At 49.7% G+C, this 12,173-nt stretch overlaps 1 protein-coding gene across 2 annotated transcripts in view; it reads right to left on the bottom strand.

Moving 5' to 3' along the window:
* The window catches only part of HTR2C (5-hydroxytryptamine receptor 2C), a 334,603-nt gene that overhangs the window by 8,149 nt on the left and 314,281 nt on the right, over positions 1-12,173 (bottom strand). For both annotated transcript variants that reach the window (XM_090061134.1, XM_090061135.1), the window contains one exon: positions 8,300-8,500. In XM_090061134.1, the coding sequence (XP_089917260.1) occupies positions 8,300-8,500 (201 nt within the window). The remainder of the gene's footprint in view (positions 1-8,299; positions 8,501-12,173) is intronic.

Raw genomic sequence — 12,173 nt, 5'->3', positions numbered from 1 at the left:
TTGGCTTTGTACAGCCCCGAGCACCAGGGAGCCCACAGGCACGGCTCCAGCAGCTCTGTAACGAAGCCCCAGCGGCCTTTTCTCTGCTCACATACTGCGGACGAGCAACAGGGCGGTTAAAATGCCCAACCGCACCTGGCGTGGAGGTGTCCTACGTGCCATTTCGGCTGTTCTCTTCTCTGTGAAAAACACATCGCAACCTTTCCCTTTTTCTCTTGCTTTTACACTTTTGCATCTCCCCTTTGCCCCAGGGACAGCAGCGGGAAATGGAGGTGGAGGGGGCCCTTTGGATGACAAACGCAATTACGGTTGTTGTCCTCATGCCTATTTCTTGTCATGTTGAAGCTCTTCTCCAGCCAGCGTTCAGCTCTCCCAACGCTGCTGAAATGCCGTGACAGACATGGAGGGGCAGATGCTCTTCACAGCATATCCCCCATTAATAAAACAAAAGCCCAATGACCTCAGATATCTCTCTGTAAAATATTCAAGAACTGGCCCCAGAGAGACAACTTTTTGGAAGAAAAATGTGCAATTGTACAGAGGAGTCTCAGAAATTTTGGCTTCAGTGGAAAAGTGTGTTTGGTATCTTGCTTTCCTCAGAGAAAGCCTACAAGACTAATGGAGATTCCTGGCACGATAAAGCCCTCAATGACGGATCCTACTAAAAATGTAAGCAATGGCCATTTTTTCTTCTCTCAAACAAGTGAAAGAAAGGTGCACACTCCTCCGGGGACAGTCTCATTAGAGAGAATAAGAGACCACGTGTGGCTTGCTTTCTTTTGCTGCTTATTTGTCCTTGTAAAACATTCACAGATGGAAACCCGAGGCTTCTCCTTTTATCACTAGACACAGCCCAGGGACACCCACCACAACCCTTCTGCTTCCCTGCCCGAGCCAGCGCTCGGTGAAGTCCTGGGGAAGACGTCCGCTGACCCTGGCAGGCTCTGGATCCGCGACCAAACCCCTCTGATGTTTAGCAACCAGCTTCAAGACGACACGTGGGGGCGCGCTCCCCCATGAAGAATGAGCCGCAGGACGGGTTTCTCCCCCAAAACTCTAGGCTACTTTTGAAAATGGGTACCAGGTACAGTCCTGCCGCGTGCCTCAAATGTGCCCGCAGCTGCTCAGCACATGCAAGCCAATGCGTCTAGGTTGGAGGGAGGAGCAGAGGGCAGGATCTGGACCACCCGGGGCCGCTGGTTGCCTCGTCTCTGCGTGAAGTCCATGGCTGGACTGTCCCCGGCTGCCAGCTTCCAGCCAGGGAGCCTGAGGCAATGCCTAATGTGTCCGACCTACTTTTGCTGCAAACGAGAGTGAAAGCACTATGACGCTGCGACAGCCATCCCGGGATTTAAAACAACATATTTGACAGGCCGTCTCTCCACGCCGGGGCTGTGTCAGATCGACGGCCCCAAAAACAGTGTCCAGCTGCGTCTCAGCAGCTGCTGTACACTTCACTCCAGACTGCTCCAGGAGACGAGGTGTTAATTTTTCTTGATTCTCCCCAAGACCATTGCAAAAAAAAAAAAAAAATGGAGCAAATGACTTTGTTTTCTAATGAGAAGCATCTCATGAAGGGCCTTGGTAAAACTTTAGTAGTAAAATAAAGGCCCGCTGGCAGGAAGTCATCCTGGGGAGATGGCATCTACTCCTGCTAATGAACTGGAAGATGAGAAGGCCGCTTCTCGGCTCTTTCCAGACACACAGAAAAGAAAAACTGGGCTTTTGAAATCCTTCAAGTTCTTTGAGACTTAAAATGAGTCTAAGCCACCCTCTGCCAGAGGCTCCCAGCGTAGCAGCAGATACGTTCCCGCGCGCTACGTGTGTTACAACAGCAGTGAAATACTTGTGCAGCAGGACCAGGTCTAGGTTTGTCTCAGAGAAAAATAATACAAGTCTTGCATTGGTTTAATGCAAGATAGAAGAGGACTGAATTACGCACATACTTAAGTGGTGTTCCTAAGTGAAACGTAATTATTTCCTGTGCGTCAAGAAAGCTGTTGATCTTCATTTAGATATGACGGGAAGGCTGAATAGCCTGGGCTGGAAGGGAACCTTGCAAATGCCACTCAAGGGCCGAAGAAATGGATGATTTTCTCACCTTCACCTGTCCCCAAGAGCGCCCTCCAGCGAGACCGCACGCAATTTATATCTGCTGAGGATGCGAGAGAAGGATTTTGGCCACAACAGGGGTCAAAGACATTCGGCGGGCCCGTTGCCATTTTCAAGCCAGAAGCAATATTGCTGCCTGCCTTCAGCACTGGAGAAAGTGTGTCGTTGCCCTGGATGAGCTTTCATTAATATGCATTGCCTTTACTGTTCTCAGCAATACTATTGCTGCACCTCCCACAGAAGGAGAGCTCAGAGGCAGGATTTTGCAGGAGAATTTATGCTGTTTTCCAGAAGGTGAAACGAGCCTGTTTAACCTTTGCTTCACTCTTGACAGCTCTTCTATTTATTAAGGACTTTCTTGTCTCCAAATGATGAGCCACACATGAAAAGGGTCCACCACAACAAAAAGGTTCGAGCAAAATCCCGGTAGCATATTTAGACTCTCCATCTGTTGTCCTACCCAATACCTGTGTTTGTGCCAATTCTGTTCCCTGCAACATGTGGCCTCAGCCTTGTTTGCTAACTTTGGGGTTGAGTCTGCAAACAGTTTTGTGTGCGCACCCTTACTTCTCCGTGGAGTCCCACCGGCCGAACGAGGACCCTGGCCAGACCCCGGGAATGCTCCATTTGCTTTAGGTGATATCACAATGACTTCCTCGCTGAGAAAGTGCCCAGAAAGGCAAGAATTCAAGCCAAACCAAATCAATCTCAAACCTCTCAAAGAAGGAAGCCAGCAAGAGAAGGGTCAGCCCATCCATGTCTAATACCCCACACCTTGCTCGTGTCTTATGAGCTTGAAAACTACCTCCAAAATCTGGCTGCCTTGAGTATTAGGGTCTAGTCCCACTGGGAGGGGAGATGTCTGGTTTGCTCCCTAATGGACCTCGTTAGGACTCCTTGCAGAGGAGGGACTGCTTGGCGTGAGCACATCCTGACAGCTGTAAATACAAGAGAGTCGTGTAATCAATGATATGCAGTCACTGACCTATCCCTAAATTGTTCGTATCGCCGAATCTCACGGGGAAAGCATTACAATGCTGAGGAAGTCAAATATGGGAATGAAGTCCTGTTCAATGTGCTATGACATACATGACTGAACCTCTCTATCTGAAACCAAAGCGGTGAAATACCGCGGGCACTGCGAGACAACAGAAAGGAGGATGTAGCATACATGTGCTCGACTATGCACATGGCTGCTTTTTTTCCCTTCTTTAGTTATCTGTTGTGTCTTCAAGCCACAGAAGACTTGTCTGGCAAGGTACTTTCTTGAAATGGTAGGAAACCCCCCCGTGGTATTCACAATTAATATTACATAAACAAGACATGCGGTGCTCTGTGGTTCATTAAGACATAATGTCAGGATGCCAAAGAGAAGTCAGAGCTGCTCTCTACGAGGAGGAATACGTTCAGGACATGCCAATTACTTTGTTGTCATGCGGTGCAGGAGACCACCGCTCTCCCGATGCCAGGCGGCAACAGTGGCAGGAGAGCGGGCCGGTTAATAGATTGCAAGTAAGGCAGACTTTGAAGATGGGTTTTCTTTGGAAGTGGGATGAGGAATGGATAGACGCAAACAGGAACAGAGGAAAACAGGGGCTCTTCCATTCCCTGGCAATGATGACGATGTCAGATGAGTGCCGCGAGAGACACAGTCCCAAAGAGGAACCCGTACGCTCTTCCATGGCCGGGAGGGATGCTACGCAATGCTGCCGACGGGGAAGCTGGAACAGGCCCATTGCAGCTCTGCCTTCCTCCAGAGAGAGGTGGGTGTGCAACAGGACAGCTGCCCGCCGTGCCTCCTACACGCGCCCCCGCTCGGACATACCAGACTAACCCCACTAGCAGCTGGAAATGGTGTCCACACACATTGCCAGCTCCACAGGTGACAATAATAATACAGGAACCCAAAATGCATTTTGACTCTACCCCTGACAGTCTGGCTCCAGATAAGAAAAAAGATGGGAAGTGAACCTGAGCTAGAGTTCACAGGATCCTAGAAAATGAGGGTTGGAAGGGACCTCAGGAGTCCAACCCCCTGCTCACACCAGGACCAGCCCCAAGTGCATCCACCCAGCCAGGGCTTTGTGTAGCTGGGTCTCAAACACCTCCAAGGATGGAGACCCCACCACCGCTCTGGGGAGCCTGTCCCAGTGCTTCACCACCCTCCTCATGAAGAAGTTTTTCCTGATATCCGACCTCAGCTTCCCTTGCTGCAGCTTGAGCCCATTGCTCCTTGTCCTGCCATCTGCCCCCACTGAGGACAGCCCAGCTCCATCCTCTTTGCAGCCCCTCTGCAAGGAGGTGAAGGCTGCTGTTCAGTCCCACTCGGTCTTCTCTTCTGCAGACTCAATCAGCCCAGTTCCCTCAGCCTCTCACCAGCCCCCAACCATTTTTGTTGCCCTCCGCTGGACTCTCTCCAGCGTGCCCACATCCTTTCTGTAGTGGGGGCCCACAGCTGGACACAGGATCCAGATGTGACCTCACTGGTGCTGGATAGAGGGGAAGGATCACTGCCCTCGATCTGCTGGCAGCACTCATACCCAGGCAGCCCGGGATGCCGGTCGCCTGCCTGGTGACAAGGCTGCAATGCTGGCTCATATCCAGCTTCTTGTCCCCTGTCCCCCCAGGTCCTTTTCTGCAGAGCCCATCACCCCCAGCCTGCCCCGGTGCAGAGGATCGCTCCCTCCTCAGTGCAGGACTTTGCACTTGAGTTGGGGGTGTTTTAATCCCCATCCATAGTTAGTCACATGCAGTGACACGGCTGACTTGGACATGTTGGGGCCCCAGTGCTGGCTGCATCTGGAAGCTCTTTCCCAGGTTTGCTCCCATGCTGGCTCAGAGGAAGCCCCCATAGCTGCTGGGGGATGCGATCAGGCCCTGAAAGGTTCGGAATGGAAAACCGCTATGTATGTTCACGGCAGCCGCAGCATGCAAGTGCAAATCCGCTTCAGGAACCACTACGGCTTTTCTTTTGAAACCATATTGCCCTGTTTGTGCTTCTTCCCATATCATAGGACAGGACAACAAAATGCACCGAGCAGGTGTCTGTGTGCTGCTCCCATCCCGCACACAACTACATGGGAGGCTCTATCTTGCACTAAACCAAACTGGAGAAGGGCAGCACTCCCTAGGCCAGCGCCATGGCACAGAGAGCCAGGAGCTGCGGGTTCAATCTCACACTCCAGTGCTAGCTAACTGCCAAATAACAGGTTAAAACAATGAATTCCCTGGTCCCTCCATCTGCAAAATGGAGATAACAGCTACTCTCACACAAGCTGCAAGTAAAAGGTACTCTATTACACAAATTACCACCTTCGTCAGAGGGCATTTCCCATGGCATGCATGCTCTGGCCTCAACCTCTCTCAAAATTGTGGTTGATGAGAGACGGGTCTGTGATTTTTTTGTGTGAATAATGGGATACGTGTAGGCCATGCTAGATGCAATGCCGTGCAATGGCTAAGGTGGTGGCTAAGAAGCAAGAAGGAAGGAATTCATATCGAACTGTTTCCACTCCACAAACAAATGAAAGGTATCTGACATGCACAAAGTAAGGGCCAGTAAAAGCTGCAGCATTGCTAAGATCTGAGACTCTTCTTTCTCTCTCTCTCTTCTCTTTTTCAGTTTTGTCAGTTCAGAATACTGATCTCACTACCCCATCTCACAGACAGCTGTCATGTTATCCATCGTATCCTATTAAACATAACATAGAAAGCAGAGATCAAAGGACCTCTGTTCCCAAAAGAATCTTTCTTACTGCACTTTATTTCTCTTACAGCAATGCACAGATGCCCCAGTCCGGATCAGGCCCACCTCTGCCTCGGGAACAAAAAACAGAAGCAAAAACCTGTCCTAATCCATCTTGCCTCGCGTTGCTGTACGGGTACCAGAACGGTGGCCGTGTGCGTGATCTTCCCGGCTGTAGTGAACACTACAATCTCGAGACCTCGTGATCTCTGCTCATGAGAAAGTGAGACTGCACATCCTGTTAACTGGGCACTCTCTGGTTCGGCATTAGGATTTTTTAAGGGCAATTACACTCTTGGCTAACCTCCCATTATCTACAGGTCGCATGGCAAGAGACTTCCCTTGCTATCTAAAAGGAAGCATCAGGGCTTTAACTGGAGGTGAGCAGCTGCACTCGTTTTAGATTGCATGAATAAACCACGTTGCAGCTGTCTTCCGGAGAGCCCTGCACCGTGCTTGCTCGACTTGGCCCTTGCAGGCGAGAGGGGAAGCACCCCAATTCTCTGATCCTTGTAACCCCAAGAAGTTTTGCCTAGATGACAGATTGCACAGCCCAGATCTGTACCTAGCCCTTCATGGCTGTCGGCTGTGCTACTTCCAGAGCAGGGCTTGCAGTTGCACAGACCTGAATCCAGGGGCTTTGGGCACTTTCTTGTCCTCTGTCCCTTGTTGCAGTCTCCTTGTCTTAAACTAATACAACAGAAGGAAAGTGGTTTTGCCACATCCTGTTTCTGCAAGGTTACGGCACTCTGGACATGGTCCCTTCACATATAGAAATCAACAGTATGCCTCCCATCTCAGTAAGCTTGTGCAAGCTGGCACAGTCACGGCTCGAGGAGCAAAGCATCTGCCCTGCATGCTTTCCTGCCAGCAAAGTCAAGGACAATAGAAGAGCCCAAGCCACTCAATTAGACAAACTACAATCAATTCCCCATTCCCGGTGCTGAAGCAGGGTGCCCTCTCTATTCAGAACAGCTCTGAAGAGACACTAATGTCCTGCTGTAGAGGGATTTAAATGCATGCTGGCAGTTCAGCAAGTGCTTAAGTGCTGCCTGCATCGCAGACGTACCGAAGATGGTCCTTGTGATACTTGCATCGAGGGCGAAGGTGAATTTTATTTAGCCGGTTCCTTTCTCTCGAACACCACATTTTCAACAGGCTTTTAAGCTCGGTGGTGCAGAGGGGCATTTGCCATGACTACGGTCACATCGTGCAACAGCTCAGACTACCTTGTTTCCTGTTGTGGAGCGTCTCAACTCAACAATCCTCGAATGAGTCAATTTACCTAACCTCATCGCAGGGCGCTCACGGGAGTCATGCTCTTTGCTGGGATGGTAGCACACAGACAAGTATGTGTTTCTAATGCCTGTTCCTGGCCCAGGTCGGAATTGGTGACGTGCATTTTTGCATCTGTCGTTTTCTGTAGCTCCCTAGGAAGCCCCTGGTGCCCTACAGACATCGGCATTGCATCCCATTCCAGTGAAGAATAGCTCTTTTTGGAGGCAAGAGGCTAGGCTGGTTCAGTAAAGTGAAAAACCATGATGCATTTTTCACCCGTATACAGCTGAAAGCCATGGCTGACAGAGGGAGAAAAGGCCTTTCAGTCAAGTGATCAATCTCAGCAGGCTGCTTTTCATGCAAGCAAGTGAATGTAACAGAGCAGAGCAGCAGAGGCCCCACAAACTCCTCTCACCTGCGTCTCAATGCAAGAGTTTAATAAACCTTCCCCACATCATTCCCCACAACCAGGGACTGCAATGCCTGCCACTGCTTCCCCTGGGCCTCCTAAATGAGCCCAAGTTTCCTTCTATTGAAGCAGACACAGGAGGGTCAGTCTTTTTACACCTGCACTGTAGTCTCTGCCGCAACCTCCCTGTGATGCCGACACGCACAGATCAGCTGCACGGCCGAGGTGCAGCTAGCCGTGCGGCTGCAGCAACACGAGCTCAGCAGAGGCTGCAAAATCTACCTGAGAAGGGGGATAAAGAGGGGAGCGGTTATCCTGCACTGAGGGCACAGTCAGCTCCCAGGCCTCGAGCTAGCTACTGCAGGCGCTGCAGTGCAGACATGCTCTCTGCACTGGCTCTTTTACTTGCCGATCCTTTGCTAATGCCATGTCCCTTCCCTATCCGCTTTATTTACACACAGCAGTTTGATAGCCCCATTAGCTTGTCTTACGGCAGTTTATGGTTTTTATTGGCATATTGATATCTATATAGTGATGCTCAAACACGCAAAATAACTGCGCTGCGAGAATCCGTGGCTTCGTGTGGTCACAGGCCAATCAGAAAGAAAGGTTTCTCCTTCCCGGTAGCCATTCATTATATTCAGTCATGCAGCCCAGCTAAATTAATTGGCACGGCCCATTAAAAATCCCCAGTGACAACTAGCGTAATGCCATTATGCATTCAAGAGAGTTCGAGTGTGAGTTGTGGTGCTTACCTATGGATATGGTCCAAACTGCAGCAATTTTCATAATAGCCTTGGTGCGGGAATTGAAGCGGCTGTGCTCGATGGGATTGCGTATTGCTACATACCGATCGAGAGAGATGGCACAGAGATGCATGATAGATGCGGTTGAAAAGAGGACATCTAGGGAAATCCATATGGGGCACAACTGTTTAGGCAAAGGCCAAGCATAATCTGAAACACAGAGAGAAAAGGAATGAAAAGAAAGAGGGAAGAAAACGACTTGGGACAGTAGGCCAGCATCCATGATCAAACCATTCAAGTATTTTAACTCAGCGCCATTCATGTGTGTGTGTACGTGTGTGTGTACGTGCTTGGCTGGGAGCCACCTTCTGCATTTCCATCCATATGGTCCGTGGCTCCAGACATCCAACCAGGTCTCAGGCAGGGAACGTATGTTCTGCATTTCCCATCCATCACTTGCACGTGCATTGGGTGAGACACCGTGTCCGGATCATGAACCGCTGCACCTAAAATTAGATGCTTCTGTGCATCCTGTCTAATCTGTTTGCATATTTTTTCATATCTCCCCCAAACCTGAAGGGCTGCATATCACACCGCTCCAGTCACTTGGCTCCAGACAGAAGGAATCTTACTTGCTTCAAATTTTCCCTTGAAAAGATGTCATGTCGCTTTCTCGCAAGCAATCTGGCATTTAGCACCATGGTACTGTTAGCGCTGAATTTTGCTTTGCAGTCACTCCCCGATGTGGCTGGCTTTAATAACTGAATAATACTTGCCTGCCTTACAGAGCGGCTGCCGTGATTGATTAGCTGAAGTTTGCAAAGGGTTTAAAAGCTGTAAAGTGCTAGGCATTATTATTTACAAAAACAAGTAACAGCAAACTGAATAGAGTAGATAGGTTCATTTGACTAGTGTTGGCACATAGCTAATAGTGTGGTGTCTATATTTATTTAGCAGTTTATGCTGTAGTGAAGTGCAGAGTGAGAATAAAACTGACCCAGGAAGAGTCTCAGGGGGCATCAGTATTTAAATCAAGGCTGAGAGAAAATTGACTTTTGAACGATACCCTCCATATGTTAATGCCCAGACTGGCTTGCACCGGATCAATAAAACATCTTGCCAACCTCTGTGCTCCCACCTTGCTTATCAAAATAATGCAATCGATAGTATCTATAGCAGCTGTACATGTGAGATGCTTCTTAACATTTAAATAACAAGGCACTCCTCCACCAACAGCTCGTTGTTCCTCATTTTGAACATGGCTTTCTAAGGCATTTGCTGTGGATTAAAACTAGCAGTTTCTAGAGAATCAACATTTTATGAAGAACAATATTCTCATCTTTAATGGAAAAGGTGAACCATTAGACCAAGTTTTGCTGAAACCTTCCCAAAACTGGTCAACAGAGACCCTGAGTTGCCTTACACAGAAAATTTGAAACACGTGCACATTTACTGCGCAATAACCAAAATTACTGCACAGTATGGGCGTGTATCTAGACATGCATGCCAGTACTGCACAGTAAATATGGTGACTTACACCAAGTTGAGTGTAAATTTGATAACTGCATCATGCAGGTATCAAATTTATGCCTGATTAGTTATTGTGCAGTAATGCATGTGTAGACACCTTACGGCGCAGTAACACTGTGTGTGTGGACTGACTTGGGACTAAGGTTAGTCCCAAGTCAGTCCACACACAACATTAATGTACTTTAATGCCTGCGTGTGTAGAGGCAGGCCTATTTCCACTTACTGCACAGTAAATTTAAGCCAGTGTAAGTGCATGAGTAGGCATGCCCGCCGTGAACCAAATTAGAAAATTAAAAACTGGCACAGTAGAGATCAGAAACACTTAGCACTCAGAGACAGAGGAAGACAAGTTCGCCCCACTTTACATACATGAAAATGGATGGAGAGCGTGGCTGAGGAGATGGCTGAATGGGAAGCTCCACTTCAGGAACACGCTTAGGCACATGCCAAATCTCACTGATACGAATGAAACTACTCGTATGCTCAAGGTCAGGTGCACGCTTAGACAGACAAGGTCCTTTGGGTAAATCTGATATCTTCTATTAGACCAACTCAAATAGCTGGTGTATGCTTAAGCACCTTCCTGAACTCAGGAGATGCGGGACCCAGCCTGCTCCCGGCCTTGCTGACACCAGATCAGCTCATACAGCATGTTGCTGCCCAGCCAGCAGGCACAAACTTTGTAGAAATCCCTCTTTTTGGAAACCACCATTTTTAGTCAAGCAGGTCATTAGAGGCTTGTTTCCCACCGCCAGTTTGGACACATATCACCTGAGCGGCGCTGACGAGCTCCGGCTTGGATACTGCTCCGTGAATCAGATGCTCACGCTTCCCTCCTAGCGTTTGCTATCTGTGCGACAAGTCAGAGTGTCACAAGGGAGCCCGAGCCCTTTGCTGAGCCTCCACCTCAGCGGGACAACATAATGGATGACAGCAGGATATGCAAGCTGCATCCGATCAGCTGGCCGCGCTTCCTAACAATTAGGAAGAAGTGGATAATCAGCCCTGAGGAGCGAGCTCTCGGAGACCCTTCCCGGCTGCAGCATCTTCAGCGCAAACGGTGTCTGCGCCACGTGGAATCAGACATCGCAGTTGGCTCATGACCAAACCTGTAGGTGAGAGGCGAGAGCAAATGGTAAAGCCTCCTGATCCAGTTCACATTTGGAAACAGCTACCGACCGGAAAATGCGTGCAAACCCTTAGCCAAGAGCAGCTCATATTTGCTGGATCTTTATCAATTTGCTGGATCTTTACCACATTGCTGGTGCTAATACCAAGTCTGTGCTCTTGTTGTCAGCACTGGGAGGGTCAGGAGGTTGGTCCCACAACTGTCTGCAGCAGACGTTTCAGGAAAGAGATTTTGGTCTTCTCCAGGCTAGATCAGTGAAGCCCAGGCTAAAACATCATCAGTCCCAGTTAATCTCTTGCTTGGAGAGGACTTTCTCACATGGACGAGCATAAGAAGAAAAGAGAGAAACATTTCCAGATGACCGTACGCAGAGGAGGACCCCGTGGCCAGCTGACCGTGGACCGGACAGACGGATCCATGCGTCCGCCTCGGCTCACGAGGTACGTGAAAGAAGAGCTGCGTGCCGTGGGCCGGCCCCCCGCTCTCTGCCAGGCAGACCCTGAGCAGGAAACCTGTGGCGTGGAGCTGCCCCGCCGGCTGTCCGCACAGCACGGAGGCCCTGTCCTACGTGCCGGGGGGGCAGGGGGCTCTGGGTGCTGATGCTGCTGCATGAAGAGGAGCACGCAGTGCCTGCCGACTCTGCAGCATCATTTTGAACTTGCTGTGCGCACCCCTTTGCTTGTACCTGGCTCTCACCCGGGGTGGATCCAGACGGGGTGCAGCGGCATGGACTGGACCACACACGGGAGCTCCCAGGGGCTTCCTGGAGTTCCTAAAGCAGGTGAAAATACTCTCTCCCTTCCCCTTCCTGCTCCAAGAAGCCCCCATCCCACTTCTTCCCCCATTTCTCCCCTTCGCCTGCCTCCGAGCAGGAAAGGGAAGGGAGTAGTTTCCAACACAGCCAGTATCTGCTTAAACTCCTAATGAGGAGACGATCAGCTTAGTTTCCTGGTAGTTAATCCTTTTACTCATTATTAGCCTGGAGCGCAGGAGTCCAAACCTGTGCTTGAGGCTGTGAGGGCAAGTCCATCCACTCGGGAGAGTGCAACGTCTCCAAATTTATTTTGTGATATTAAAAATGTCACTCTTCCGACTCCTGAGATTCAGTGGCTGCTTATAGCAAACGACTAGGTCTTCATACAGAAGGCTGTAACATACAGCCGAGTGACAAAAAACAATTAATTCTCAGTAGGGTCCATGCGAACATTTGAAAATCATCTACCT

This window comes from Crocodylus siamensis, chromosome 8, assembly GCF_052110815.1.
Source record: "Crocodylus siamensis isolate JL-2025a chromosome 8, ASM5211081v1, whole genome shotgun sequence".
Taxonomy (NCBI): Eukaryota; Metazoa; Chordata; order Crocodylia; family Crocodylidae; genus Crocodylus; species Crocodylus siamensis.
The sequence above is the reverse complement of the archived record's forward strand: the minus strand, read 5'-3'. Positions and strand labels throughout refer to the sequence as shown.